The following is a 16342-nucleotide window of genomic DNA, read 5'->3' as shown; positions in this document are numbered from 1 at the left end:
TTATTTGACAACAATCACTTATTTCAACTTACATTAATGACTTGTTGGCCTAGATGGAAATAAGCAAGAGGCCTTATTGTAGGAGGAAACCAGGGTACCCAAAGGAAACCCAGATAGTGAGGCAGGTGACTTTATACCTTTTAATGTCCATTTGGGCAATCAAACATCGGACATCTTAGTGAAAGGTGAATGTGTTGCCACTAAGTCACCTGATCACCTGCCCACATAAGTTATAAGATTATTTGTACAGCAGATTTACACTGAAATCTTGTTTCATCAAGATTTTAATGAATTGTAACTACGATTTAGTTACATATGTTAATCCCAAGGGGAGGTGGGGAATGTGTGGTGTGTGAGGGGAGTGGGGTTAGGACGTATATTTTTGGTATGTATCCGTTTTAATTCTTTATTTCTTCCACTTGTAATCTTACTGTTATATCTGTATATTTATCTATCTTACTATCAAAACCATTTTTATTGTTTACTTCATTTGTCAATCAAAGATAAGGTGAATTTTCTTATCATTGGAGCAATCATTTTCATTTAAATTGACATGATATGCGGCATAATGATGACCAACAAAGCATGTTAACTGTTAATTTTGTGTGATATAAATTTGACATATTTATAAAATGAAATTTTCACATGTTCATTTTCAAACTTATGTTACAGTAGATGATGTGTTTTTGTGTTTTACTAAATTCATTATTTTGCATATTAAAGAAAATGTTATGAAATACTTGTAAAATATGCATTCTACTGACCTGTTGATGTGAGACATGTTGTAAGAAGTGTTTCAGTAGGATATGCATTGTGATGTCCAGTCTTGAATCATTCTGATTTGAGTCAAGTTGTGATGCAAGACTCATTTGGAGTTGAGTCCAGTTTTAATGTGAGACAGGTCCTGATGTTAGCCACTGACCTGATCTGAGACTTGTCCTGATATGAGTTGCGTTCTGATGCGAGACACATCCTAATTTTTTTCTGTTACAGGTTGTGATACAGTCGGGCCAGCCACCAACAATTCTACAACAGATGTGTTCATTGCCATTTCAATATTTTTCCGACCCACGACTCACCAATGTCCTGTTCCCAACTCTCATCTCATCTTGTTACAACAATCAGTCTAATCGCCAGATTTTGGAGCAGGAACTTAGCTGTATGCTTCTGTCCAACTTTCTAGAGGTATGTACTTATTTACTGGTGTACCTAAGTAAACAGTGTCGTCAGCGATGTGTGTGTGAGTTCAACAATGTAACAAAAGCAACATGCTTCTGAACAGATCTTCTGTAGAAATATCAGGATTCTGTCCTTATTTGGTCTGAAGCATACTTGGGTGAAGGGGAATCAGTTTTGTATACAAAACTATGTATATATGTGTAGATCTCCGCCCTCTAGGGCGGGGCTAAATAGTGGAAATAGAGGAAATTCTCTGAAATTATTCTTTTTTGGGAATATTTTCTCTCCCAATTTCGTCTGAAGCATACCTAGTTGGAAGGAACCTAATTTGTATCAGCTAGGATTCTGACATTAGAGATGTAGGGACCAATAAAGAAAATGTAAGTTCTTAAAAATCCTTCTTCGTACAAGAATATTGTCCAAGTTTGGTCTGAAGCTATTTTTATGAATGATGATTCTGACTTCTTTTCAACCACAAAGCTGTAACTCAATATGGATATTTTTTCAGAAATTATTTGTCATATTTGAAATTCTTTGTTAAAAGACTGCATATCTGAATTAACCAGAATATCTGGACTTTTTTAATATTATTGAATGCTGCCAGGAAATAACTATTACCTTGAAGAATCATCCAACCACTATTGCCTATGATTTGATGTTTTGTTTGCGGATGTGGGAAAATTGTCATCAGTAAATAGGACTGATCATGCTCATGTCAATAGATCAGTAGATAAGTCGGAACACAGGTGTAATTACGTAGCTTCACACCTGAATATTTAATAGAGAAAATATCATAACATCATCATGGAATGGTGGCTGAGTTTGTTCTGCTGGTTGATGGCCCACAGATTAGTTATTTGTTGCGATATCTCATCTATTAGCTACATTGCTAGTTTAACACATTAAAGTTTGATTCGTTTTCTAAACATTCGTTACAAAGTGGTTCTGTGTTTTTGTTTAGTGGGCAGCCTTTCTTAAACCATACATGACCATTACAGAATGTTTCAGCTTTGGTTCTGAACCATACATTATAGATACTTGATATAATTATATATCAGATAGTGTCATACTCCTCACATGCGTGAGATAGCTGCAAGCATCTAGGGTATCATTAAGTATATTGATTCAACTTTATAACTGTCATGACCCTGGAATTGTAGATGTGTCCAGGCCAAGGGGTTAAATTTGGTTCATGGACCATGCTCATGTGTTTTTGCGTGCATTCGTGATAACCTTGTGTACAAATTATTTCACGAACCCCGCAACAGATTTGGTTCTTATTCACATCCAAGCATCGCTCAATCAAGGTCTTTACCTTATTAGATTTTGGTGTTTAATGGTCAAGGTTAAGGTCAGAAGTCACCTTGACCACTTTTGGAATGAAAAGGCATGACAGCTCATGAATCCCTTGACAGAGAGTAAACACATAAACACGTGATGACAATAACCATTTAGATTAAAAGATATATTTTTATCCGGTTCAGTATTTGTAGTTTTCTAAAAAATCACTTTTTCATGGACATTTAATTTCATGGATGAATACAGCTCAATAAATGTCTGTAAAGTAAATATCGGCTCAGACATATGAACTCATTGATTAGAATTACCCATATCAATGACAATAGATCCTCCAAAGAAAATGAATGACAAATATTTCCAGATCCAGCGATGGGGATATATCTGTAGGAGCCTCTGCTCACTTTAATTTTCAACTATTTAAGCATATAGCTTGAATGGGATATTTTTAGATACAAAAACTGATGTTTGATAACATTAACTTATTGTAACATTTTCTACAAATCAATCAATGACTGGTTTAACGTCTTTAAAATGCCATCTTGACCATAGCTTAGCTGTTAAATTGGTAAATAAGTTAAATGGAAGCAGCAGTGCTCAAGGTCCTCGTCAAAGTCAAGGTGGACTTATTGCAGAACAGTGGTAGAGACGAGTGGAGAAGACGGAATTCATTGATGTTTAAAGTTGTAATGTATTCACTGTTTTTACCCAGCATAAAGGTAAAGAAAAGCCAACTGACCGTCTCCTTGGTGATGAAGTTTAATCAATGATGAGAAGATAATTAAGATAATTAATAATTAAGATAAATTTCAGCTTGCAAATGTTTTTAATTCTTCTACAGAAATTCTGAGATGGCCTTATGAGAAGAAATTCCATTTTTTTTGTATAGTTCAGACAACAAAATTCATAAAAAGAATAAGTGACAGGTACCAACCCCACATAATGGGCCTTTATGGCTTTCAGGAGGGACAATATATATGCATTAGCATACTGTTCTAGTTTTACACTAATAAATAGTAAACACAATTATTCATCATTGATTGCATATGTGTAAATGTTTGTTAAACAGTTCATATTTTCAGATAAATGAAACAACAAATGTTTCACTGGAATGACATTATTGATATCACAACAATATATTAAAAAATCAGAATAGCCTTCTTTTAGTTAGTCGTACAAGAATCGACCAACTCGTCTTCCTCTGGGTATTGTCACCACCCCCTCAAGTGTTTGCTCGCTACCCAGCACTCATCACTATTGTTAGGACAATTCATTAGCAGGTTCCAAGTTCTATTGTGCGGTTCTACTTTAAAAAACAAACGGTGTCATTTTCATTCAGTGACTACAGTCTATTTTTTAAAAGGGTTCTGTTGATTTATAGGTAATTCTACGATTTTATGCAAGTCGCATGGTGGGTTTGTTTATTGGTACCGACTGCTACAGGGATTCTACCTCTGTTTGTTTACTTGAGTCATTGAAACTATCTCTAAACATATGTAACTTGAAACTTGGCTCAGAACAAATACCTTTGTGTCGGTATGGAAATCTGCTGTGTATTTGGTACCTGAATAGGAAGAGATCAATGCATCGACAATCGTCAACTCCCAGAGGAAAAGGGAGACAATAAGCGAACTTCCTGTTGAATCTGTTGGTCTGGTCAATTGTTTAACAAGTCAGAGTGTAAACACTCCAACCAGCTTCCCTTTGTCTACTTTATAATTACTACCAAACACTGATTAATGAAATGACAATGTACATGGGATGAATTTCTTGTTAGCATTGGTCCCAGACTCCCAACATCTCAAACCGGACCGCTGTGTTACACAGTTTTAGTATGAAATTGATCAGTTGGTATTTATCTTTCGCCTTTGAAGAGTTCCGACTCATACCCGTAGACAAACATTGAAATAACAATGGCTTTTACATTCAAAATTCACTCCTGTATATTGAGGTTTGATAGTTTGAAATATTTTTCAATATGGGAAAAAATTCTAATTGTGTCAAATTCATGAAGTGTTATCCTGGTATTAAAGTGAGTCCTGCATTTTGAGAAATACTGGTCCCTTTAAGAATAGTGTGTTATGATTGTTAGCTTCTTCATACAGTTAATTGATTTCATCTTATCTGGATTTTCTCTTTAAAAGGGAGTAAAAATTTAATAGGGAAAGTTTTATAAGGATATACTAATTGTGTGGATATTTTTCTTTTTGATTTGAAAATTTAGGGGATAGGATATTTTGATCAACATTTTTTTTCTGAACATAGTAAATGTTATCTTTTTTCTTCCCAAATCATTTGTTTTTTTCAAATGCATTAACACCCAGCATAACTATTGGACTTGATTTGTATACGTAAGTGACTTGATTAAACCACATGTTCTGACTGTGAGAAACCTGTGGTAGTTTGGTGATGTTCCGGTGTGTTTGTGATAGTCAAGCCTGCCGTGCTTACGATTACAAAGCACAGCTCAACTCCATATCATGTATGTCAGCTCTGTGAAGGAAAGATTACAGCACTGGTTAAGTAATTCTGGGTAATTATGTAAGTGCTAAGTCCGGCCCTTGAAGGGCACTTGTATCCACCCTGCCTGTCAACCATACACCCCCTCACCAATCTAGTCCTGGCACTTGTGCCGTTTTCAGGCATCTTGAGATGAAGTGCTGTAATTAACGTGTCAGGATTGCTCCGACATTTTGTGAATGTTGTATTTTGGTTTTGAATTTTATAACTTCTAAAGGTGCAACTAGCTTGCATGTTCCATACTCTATATGTAAATTGTGACCGTTTGAAAAAAAAAAACTTTGTCATACTTTTCCATAACGCCACATCTCCTGGTTTTCTTCACTCTGAGGTCAAAGCTGTACACATGTGCAATTCTCATTTTAAGTTTCATCTGGTTTTATAACATTGTTTTAATCTTTAGGACCACAGCTTTTTTTTTCTTATGTCTGTAAAATTGTTTTCGCTGTGCAATAAATTTACTTCTGCCAGTTGATAGTTTGCTTTATGAATATACAGTGTAAATTTTGAAGGTTTTGGCCCCTCGTTTACCCTGCGTAAATGGTCTTGTATTTGGATATGACAAAGAAAGGGTTTGAAAAAGTGAAAGGCAGATGATTTTCTTAAGTTTTTGCTGTTCTCATAAAGATATGTATTTTATGATGAAACAACTTGCTTAATCGGTATAAAATGTCCGCCTTTAAAGTTTCATGTTGAGACTATGTACTCTAACAAGAGCGGTCTGAAATTTCCCAAGGAAAACATCAATAAGCATTGAGAAGTAAATTTCACAGTTACTCAAGCCATGATTGATTATATCTGATAGAATGGTCAATTGTTTCTAATCTTTCCTTGTTTCTTTGTATTTTACAGGAGAAACAGCTGGAAGTCCAGCAGGCAAAACTTCATCCGTCAAAGAAAGGTAAATTATCAAAAGACATCAGTCTAGATTTTTATGTACTTCCTGTGCAAACCTACAGGCGTTTCCTTATCAGAAGAGTTTTTCTCAAGGTAGAAAGATTAGTGCCAACCAAGGTAACAAGACATTGGTTAATCCATTAATGTATAAAATACTTTAAACTATTACAGGCCTATTCTGTTAGTTTCACAGAATGTCAGATAAAATATTATATATTTGTTGTTATCCTGGAATATGTTTTCTAATTTTTATTTTTCCTTTTTTGTTTTTTTGATTTTTATAGATCATCAAATGAATTTTGTAATTGTAATGTTATGCATATCTTGTTGATTATAAATCACATTGAGATTTTCTCTGGTTAAGTTGACAAGTAGATAAACTCCCCATAGCAAGGATCTAGACAACCTGTATGACCATTTCCTGGTTTTCTCTCCGTGTCACAATAGCCGAGTGTCACCCGACTTGACTTTTCAGCTCTAATCCCCTACACTTCTGTTATTGTTCTTGAATTACCATTCATTGTAATTTATTGACCTCAAGAGAGCCAGTGAAGATGGAAGTTTAAGACAAAGTGACGGTTGACAATGTCCTCCATCGTACTTCATGACGAACGAAAGTGTCATTAATCTGGTCTAATCCTCTCTGTCTGTCAGAGGTTGGAGGGTCCCACTGGCCACACCATGAGTGGTCGTTAAGATCACAGGTAAACACAGGTAGATGACAGGCGAGAGAGTGTAGAGGGTTACCTAAAGCGGTCAACAACGTGGCACCTGTCATAGGGTCTATAGTGACAAGGGTGAGGGGATAGGGCTAGCATAGTAGCAGGTTAAGACTGTAAAGTTACATGTTAATGGTGTGAGAAATAAAGGTAGGACTTTGAGAATTACAGGTAGAGGCCTGTATCATTACTTAAGTTAGGAAAGTTGTACAGAGTAAGGCTTCAAAAATCACGGACATGTTGTAGTTTCAATAGTTACAGGTCAGGACAATTAAAGATTTAGTCTAAAGCTGTGACATGTAGTTTCAACAGTTACAGGTGATGGCAATCAGAGCTGAAGTCTAAAGCTGTGACATGTAGTTTCAACAGTTACAGGTGATGGCAATCAGAGCTGAAGTCTAAAGCTGTGACATGTAGTTTCAACAGTTACAGGTGATGGCAATCAGAGCTGAAGTCTAAAGCTGTGACATGTAGTTTCAACAGTTACAGGTGATGGCAATCAGAGCTGAAGTCTAAAGCTGTGACATGTAGTTTCAACAGTTACAGGTGATGGCAATCAGAGCTGAAGTCTAAAGCTGTGACATGTAGTTTCAATAGTTACAGGTCAGGACAATTAAAGATTTAGTCTAAAGCTGTGACATGTAGTTTCAACAGTTACAGGTGATGGCAATCAGAGCTGAAGTCTAAAGCTGTGACATGTAGTTTCAACAGTTACAGGTGATGGCAATCAGAGCTGAAGTCTAAAGCTGTGACATGTAGTTTCAACAGTTACAGGTGATGGCAATCAGAGCTGAAGTCTAAAGCTGTGACATGTAGTTTCAACAGTTACAGGTGATGGCAATCAGAGCTGAAGTCTAAAGCTGTAATATGTTGTTTCAACAGTTACAGTTGATGGCAATCAGAGCTGAAGTCTAAAGCTGTGACATGTAGTTTCAACAGTTACAGGTGATGGCAATCAGAGCTGAAGTCTAAAGCTGTGACATGTAGTTTCAACAGTTACAGGTGATGGCAATCAGAGCTGAAGTCTAAAGCTGTAATATGTTGTTTCAACAGTTACAGGTGATGGCAATCAGAGCTGAAGTCTAAAGCTGTGACATGTAGTTTCAACAGTTACAGGTGATGGCAATCAGAGCTGAAGTCTAAAGCTGTAATATGTTGTTTCAACAGTTACAGGTGATGGCAATCAGAGCTGAAGTCTAAAGCTGTGACATGTAGTTTCAACAGTTACAGGTGATGGCAATCAGAGCTGAAGTCTAAAGCTGTAATATGTTGTTTCAACAGTTACAGGTGATGGCAATCAGAGCTGAAGTCTAAAGCTGTGACATGTAGTTTCAACAGTTACAGGTGATGGCAATCAGAGCTGAAGTCTAAAGCTGTGACATGTAGTTTCAACAGTTACAGGTGATGGCAATCAGAGCTGAAGTCTAAAGCTGTAACATGTTGTTTCAACAGTTACAGGTGATGGCAATCAGAGCTGAAGTCTAAAGCTGTGACATGTAGTTTCAACAGTTACAGGTGATGGCAATCAGAGCTGAAGTCTAAAGCTGTGACATGTAGTTTCAAGATATGATACCAATATGTAAAAGTTTAATGCAGGTTATAGTAAGTGAAGTTATATGTTAGAGCTGGTGAAAATACAGGTTAGAGCTAAAGGAATTACGGATTATAGCTGGAGGAGTGTCAGATTATAACTGATGAGGTTCAGGTCAGAGCTGGTGGAATTACAGATTAGACCTGGTGGTGTTACAGGTTAGGCCTGGTGGTGTTACAGGTTAGGCATGGTGGAATTATAGGTTAGGCCTGGTGGTGTTACAGGTTAGGCATGGTGGAATTATAGGTTAGGCTTGGTGGAATTACAGGTTAGGCTTGGTGGAATTACAGGTTAGACCTGGTGGTGTTACAGGTTAGGCCTGGTGGTGTTACAGGTTAGGCCTGGTGGAATTACAGGTTAGGTCTGGTGGTGTTACAGGTTAGGCCTTGTGGAATTATAGTTAGGCTTGGTGGAATTACAGGTTAGACCTGGTGGTGTTACAGGTTAGGCCTGGTGGTGTTACAGGTTAGGCCTGGTGGACCTACAGGTTAGGTCTGGTGGTGTTACAGGTTAGGCCTGGTGGAATTATAGTTAGGCTTGGTGGAATTACAGGTTAGACATGATGGACCTACAGGTTAGGCCTGGTGGACCTACAGGTTAGGCCTGGAGGATGACTGAAAATCATCAAATCCCACCCTCTATAATTCATTAGCTGTACTTAATTGATTTTATATCAGAGCCTGAAACAGAAATTTCCTTGTGATATTTTCATGAAGTATGTGCTTTATAAGCCCAATCTACTTCTCATCAATTTCAGAAAAAGAGAAAACAAAAGATTTGGAGCAACCTAGAATGCAATCAGCCTCAAGATTTCCTATGGAACAGTGGATGGCAGCACAGGAATACTTTAAGATATCATAACCAAGGATTCCCAACAATTACAGGGTTCTTTGTTATCCCTCATTTGAAATTCATCACAGAGTCCTCCCATCAGCATAGAAACCTTGGGTTAACTTGTTGGCAGAAAAAAGACAATGGCAGGGGTATAGCTGATATCACCTAGTACATAGAATAAAGTTTTGTCTTGACGTAATGTTCATCAGGTTTAATGATAGACATGGAACACGTGCAAATAGTGGGGTTGTACATTGTATAATGAAGCCTTCAGTCATTTCTGTGTAATCATCTCGGCGGAGTTTCTTTATTTATACATCTACTCCTCAACACCTCAGATAATTACATCTATGTCATTAATGTGAAAAAAACAGCAAGTGAAAATTTCTTATTGTTAATATTTCCTTGTTTTATCAGAAATATCATCAAGAAGATAATAAGTAGAGGCGTGTGGAACACCAGTAAGGATGTTACAGAATTTCTCGTTAACGATCGGCAAATCTTTCTTTAATTAATAATTATACAGATGAAAGAAAAAAAAAGATGTTTCATTCATGTGGGGAATTGAAGTTATTATGATAGTCACACATAACTTTGATATATGTATTTAGTTACAAAATAATTTTCTTTGTCTGAGCAAACATAGAAGATTTGCTTACAAGATCGTTACATCTGATTTGATATTTGTTACAGCATTATTTTGCCATCTTGTAGTAATATAGATGGTTAAAGTCATTTTGACCTTGGCCCACAAATCAAGGTTCTGGGTTCATTTCTCTTTAACATTGAACAAACCATATGTTTTTGATCCTTGAGTCACTTTTATACATATTAACACAAAAGTTTACTACAGAACTTTCTATATCATAAAGATTTCATTTGAAAATTTTCTACAGCTTGATAAAAACAGAAACATTTTTAAAGATGCATGCTACCCCAACAGAAAATCTTTTCATAAGTCATTTTTCTGAAGGTGGATTTGGCTTAAATTGGGAAGCATTTAAAAAATGCTCAAGCTACTGTACAATGTATACGGTGTTACAACATTTTTTATTGAATGCCGATTTGGGATAATATTACTCTTTCATAAAACATCGCAATGTTTTGAATATAAGCAAATATACGCTGCACGTAAGTCTTTTGATGTCTGCCGAACGAGGTTAACGCATGGACATATTTAGTTTGTTTCTTATCTTAGATATTATTTGTAGTCTCTGGTGCATTAACCTGCTTTCTTAGTGGGATGTGCTCTTTATTATTTTTGTGTTGGTATTGTTTGCTTCTGATGGCGATGTCCAAAACATTTGTTTTATTTTCTATTTAGTTTTTAAATGAGATTAGAATTATTTATTTTCTTAGATGTTAGTTTATTTTTGAACAAATTTTTATGATGTACAGATTTTTTTCCTAATGAAAGATTTCATTTGTTTATCAGTTACTGGTTTTATTTTAATGTATAAAAGACAAAAGAAAAAACTGCTAATATTAGTATGATATGGTGAAGTGATATGAAATATATCATTAGGTGAAGCATGTGATATTATGACCATTACCTTATGGTGTTACTCTTAAACAATATCGTCTTATAACAGAGTTATTGTAACTATGTTACTAAAGATAGAATCGGTTATTTTAGTCAGTGTTGTATAATACTGAAGTTAGAAACATTAAGAATTTTTTTTTGTTTTTTGTTTTTTGTTTGTAGATGTTTAATATTACATGTAAAACTTGAAGCTGTTAAATATTAGTTCAGTGTTAAAAATACGGCCCTTTTAACACATTATTACAAAGTAACAGCCTTCAATCATAATTAATCTCAAACTGCTTCTTTAGATTTTAGAAATCATTTGAAATTATGTTTGTTAAATCTTTCATCTACAGATGTCTTGTCAAAGAAGATTTGTTTTTAAACATGCTATAAAAAACTCCAAAGAAAATGAAGGATTTATTTACATGTGAAGGTACTTCTCCGACACCAATTAAAGCCTGGCCTTTTTTGTATTAAGGGAATACAAATAGGAACCTTGCAAGCCAGAAAAATTACTTGGAATGACTCAAGATCTGGGATTAGTAATTACAGCATGAACATCGTCCGTACATATTCTACATTATCTTACGTGTGAAAACATAATTCCTTCATCAAGCTTTCATTTATTTCGTGATGGCAGTCCTCCATCAAATGTCAGGAGTTACAACATAGGTCTTGATTACTCAACTAGTCAGGGGAATAAATTAATTTCATTCCTTATGATCTGTCTGTGTCTCTCAATGCGTTTGCTAATTCTGAATCCCAAAACCGTTTGTTGCACATCTATATTCCCAGCTCTAGATGTGGGTGGTCTAGAATGTTAACTTTGGATGTCAGCTGAGAGTAAACCAAAGATGGGTTGTGGGGTGCTAAATATTACCATATTTTCAAATTAGCCATAACATCTAATATTGGGGCTTTTTTGTGGAAGTTTGTCACTTATACTAGAAGATATGAAAATTTAGATAGCTGTCACAATTTTTTGCATGCTGTTTTGGTAAATTGGGGGTAAAAAGTAGAGAATTTCTACTAGTGGGGTGCCATTTACAGTCAAAAGCTACAGATTGTTGAAATACATTTGTTTTTTACAGGTTGCTTTCGTTAATCTTTTTCTGAAATTGTAAGAACAATGGGGAGAAGTTTTCTGGGCAAAACTTTACCCTCAAAATATTTTGTAACAAGTAGGATAGCTACAAGATGTGTTTATTTTGGTGGTGATATTCCATTTTGGTCTCCCAGATTCATTCTTTTCTTTTGGGGTTACCAACCTCTAGCAATCAAAGCTCTGGCTGTAGTTCTTCAAAATCAAGGGTGTTAGGCTGTATTATAGGGCCCATTAGTTACAACAAGGTCTAATAATTTATATTAATATACAGCTTCCTTATATGCATTGAAAGGATATTCTGTGCTTTGTTTGAACTTCATTTGAATTGTTTTAGCTTACACAAATGATGGGTTCTGATCAGAATGGAAGTATATGGTGACTCAAGTAAATTCTGCAAAATGTATATTGCAATGTGGAACACGAAATTATCACTAATAATAGAGGATTCATGACTGAATGGCTGAGGTCAATTATGGTTATATTAAGTAAAATTAATGACCTCTTTGGCCTTTAGACATGAAAGTTGACCTCGGTGAGCTAGACAACTCCCCCAACCTATCTCTGTATGGTGGAAAGGTGGATACAGAGAGTAACAAAGCACTGGGTGAACCTTGTGACTCTATAACAGCAACACTAAAAGGGAACAAGAGAGAAACCTTTGACAAGACCAGGGGGTATGAATCCGATGTTTGTTACAACACTGTTTGCTGTTGTTTTGAAATGGATATTTTAATTACTTTTGTTTAGTTTATATTGTTAAAAAGGACTAGAAAAATATTGATAGATCAATATGTTACCTGATGGGTGCCAAGAGATTTAAATATAACCACTGTTTTATCTGTAAATGTTAAAGAGCCTGTTTCTCATCACCTAACAAATGAAATGTCCCCACATTAAATAGGTCTAACCATGCTTTGGCGTTTAATTGACAATTTATACCTGGTATTGCGGGATTGTTTTTGTTTTATTGGTATCATTTCCATGTGTTAGGATTATTCTGTAGTGATCTTGGAGATGTGTGTTTTATGTGGATGTGATCACAGTTGTAGATATACACTGTGTAACATACAGTTTGAGCCGCTCTCCCAGTCTGAAATCTGAAAGGACTTACTTGTAATGCCATCTCTGAGTTCTTAAAAACATTCAATCATCGTTCATGACTGCAATATCCAACTATTTGAGCCTCTACTGGTATCATCTTGCCCATTTCATTCCTATATCCCCTTGTATCCCTGAATCTGTCCCTTCCAACAACTCAAATATTATCAATGATCTTATTCATACAACCTCTTATAAATATATGTACATTGTCATCTAGCCTTATTCATCCCCATGTCCCCTTCTACCCTAACTTCTTTCCTTCCAAGACCTTAAACATTATTTTCATTTGGCCTTATTCATCCCCATGCCCCCTTCTACCCCAAAATTCTTTCCTTCCAAGACCTTAAACATTATTTTCATTTGGCCTTATCCATACCCATGTCCCTTTTTACACCAAAATCCTTTCCTTTCAACATTTGTGAACATTATTATCATTTGGCCTTATTCATCCCCTCGTCCCCTTGCACCCTGCCCTTTCCAGCACCCTCAGTAGTATTGTGATACCTTATTGCCTCTCAAATATTGAACTGTGATAATGTATTCTTTTGTATCCCAGTGCCTCTTCTATTTAACCCTAAATTATTGCTGCTTAAAAAGTCGAACTCTTTAATCAACACACTCCAGTGTCTGGAAAAATAAGAATAATGAAAATTTCCTGACATAATTAAGAAACAAGGGCAAAAAATTATATATATTGAGCAGAATAATCTTGTAACAGGAGATCAATTTTATATTTCTGTTTTCCTGACTGGAATGGTTACTGAGGTTTGACTTTACGTAATGTGTTGTTTTATGCAAATTAAGTGTTATTGTATGTTAGTTTTGTATATAAAATATAAACTTTGTCCTGAATATTGTTAGAGTACAAGTTCTATTTTAGTAAGAACTTTCTGTTGTAAATTCTTTTAAACAACATTTCATACAATCATTTTGATCTCTGTCAGAGCCGTTTGGTTTTTCTAGCTTACCCTGATATGTATTATAAGATGGATGTAGATCTGTGTGTAGTTTTCTAGATTTAATGTTCTGGATTTATATGTGCCAAAAAGGCATAAAAGACATGAGTGAAGAAAAATCTGATTTATGGTTGATGAAAATCTTAATTGTTAATTTATTGATGTTAACGGAGAAAATATAATGAAATTTTGCAAAAGTATAGGTATATAGTTGGTAAATAATTATAAAAACAATCTCTGTAATATTGATATGAAAATATATAAAAAAAGGCCATCATTTCTTTCATTTCTCTATGTCAAATCCACATTGGTATCACATACAGGCATTTCATTATCCAAACAATGGAAGATTACAAATCTGAAATATCCTGAATGTTATCAGCCGTGTTTCAAATACAAAAAAATCCAATTAACATCAAAAGATGATGTTATTATTTTCATTCATCATCAGAACATTTAGCTCATAATAATAGAGTTGTGGAAAGGTGTGATAAATGACCATTATTTTAATCTAAAAGTACATGACCTGGTAAAGTTGAGGAGATAGGAAAGAGAATGTGTTGAAAGGAACAAAGATCACCCCTCGTCTGTGTTTTGTCGAACAGTTCACAGGAGGAAATGTACTTTAAGATCTCTAGAGATTTCTATTTTTAATGTATGGAGAATTAAACAGGTGATATTATTCAACTGTACTGATGTGGTATAGTTTTAGCTTGATATGGAAATTTGATACTCTGTTAAAAAATTGTCTTGTTTTTAATTTCCTGTGACTTCACTGTCATTAAACCTTTGACATGGTCATCCAACTGAAGTTAGTTCTCAATAAAGGTTTATTTTATGGGTTCAGATATTTCATAAAAGAGATTTTTAAAAAGTTAAATACTGTTATCATTGGCAGGTTTAAAATTTGAAAGCATTGTTGGGTATAGGACAGTTCTAAACCAGAGCCTTTTTGTCAGAATTGTCTAAAAAGAAAGTTAGTTTAGATTTTACAAATAACCTTACAGACTAAAACAGAAAATATCTGCAATAAAACAGTCAGATTTTATGAAGTTAAACTTGAGGCAATAAATGGAATAAATTTACTTTTTTTATGCTTTACGTTTGTATTTCCAATCTGATAGATTAATTGGAAATGATAACACATTATTTTGATATCAAGCCGTTATATGTAGAGCATCATAGTTCAACATATAATGATTTACAGATTATTAAAAATTAGCAGGTATAGAGGACCAGACAACATCTGTAGGAAGAATTAAAACTGTTTAATAGTTGACATGTTTCGGCATATTAGGTATGCCGTCCTCAGAACAGAGTAATTATTCAAAATACTGGACTTATATACTATCTCTACCTAGTTACTACACATGTTATTTACAGTTGATACACAGGTTACAATGACGTAGTCTTTTAGTGACGTCATAGATGATACACAGGTTACAATGACGTAGTCTTTTAGTGACGTCATAGATGATACACAGGTTACAATGACGTAGTCTATTAGTGACGTCATAGATGATACACAGGTTACAATGGCATAGTCTATTAGTGTACAAATTATTAAAAATGTTAGATGAGTATGATGTAAGTATCAAAAGCTTTGTGATAATATTTTTACTGTAAAATTTTATAAAAAAAAACAGAGCGGATGTTTGACTGGAAAGTATGGGTCATTCTCTACAAGCTACAATGTATATATACTAACCTGAAATACACCTTCTATATCAGCTTTAAATGTTTTTGTATTGTAGATTTTTATTTATTTGTGAAATGTGAAAAGTTAATGCACATTACATTGTGAAATTTATTGAATTTGTCAACGAGTGATTTTAATGTGTTGATGTGTATTATTGAATACGATTGAATATTTATGATGTTTTGTCAAGTTATTAAATATAAATGATCTGTTTGTGGCTTATTATGTTATATTCACGAACAAACATCGTAAAACAGTTGAGAGTATTATCGTTGATGTAAACTTGTCACTGTATCGGATGTTATACAGTTATACTGATGTTGTTGTGAATGCTTGTTGTGTCATCATACAATACGACTTACTAGGAATACATGTTTCAGAGAGTTGTTGTGTGGATGCTGTTTGGTGATTTACAGGTATCAGAATATAGGATTTTGTAAAGGATTATTCATGAAGTTTAGATACAAAGTACAGAGTATTGTAGAGCTTTCCTGTAATACATAAAAACAAATTTTGCTGTAGAACTTCAAACTAAAAATTTTTGATACAATTAGTTTTATTAAGACCTCATCAAATGAAGTAATTAGAGGTACACAGAAAATGTAAGAAAATATTTACTGGATCGCTGATTTTTGGCTTATATCAAAAATACTTTTTGATAAGCACTCAATTGTGTGGATAACAAGCTCTTATGAAATCACCTAATCGAAGAATTTATGTAAAAGTTTTAACAGTTGACCTTTTAGTTGACACAAAAATTTGTGAATAAAGGATTATCCGTGAAATAGATGAAAATAATTCCTCACAAAAAATGAATAATTCTGCAGTATTATTCTGTTCTAATTTCATACAGTCTTTTTCAGCATGGTCAGGAATTCACTGATGATTTCTAAGCCAACAGAAGATTCTATATTTGT

At 34.5% G+C, this 16342-nt stretch overlaps 1 protein-coding gene across 1 annotated transcript in view; it reads left to right on the top strand.

Moving 5' to 3' along the window:
* LOC132544216 (S phase cyclin A-associated protein in the endoplasmic reticulum-like) overlaps positions 1–10323 on the top strand; it is a 96318-nt gene extending 85995 nt beyond the window's left edge. The window contains exons 27-29 of the mRNA XM_060207788.1: positions 994–1185; positions 5848–5896; positions 8960–10323. Coding sequence (XP_060063771.1) covers positions 994–1185; positions 5848–5896; positions 8960–9063 — 345 coding nt within the window. The 3' untranslated portion in view covers positions 9064–10323. The remainder of the gene's footprint in view (positions 1–993; positions 1186–5847; positions 5897–8959) is intronic.
* The last annotated feature ends 6019 nt before the right edge of the window (positions 10324–16342 follow it).

The sequence above is a fragment of the Ylistrum balloti genome, unplaced genomic scaffold (genome assembly GCF_031769215.1).
Source record: "Ylistrum balloti isolate Yb309-2 unplaced genomic scaffold, AGI_CSIRO_Ybal_v1 Utg369782, whole genome shotgun sequence".
Taxonomy (NCBI): Eukaryota; Metazoa; Mollusca; class Bivalvia; order Pectinida; family Pectinidae; genus Ylistrum; species Ylistrum balloti.
Note: the sequence above shows the minus strand (reverse complement) of the source record. Positions and strands in the feature narration are given on the sequence as shown.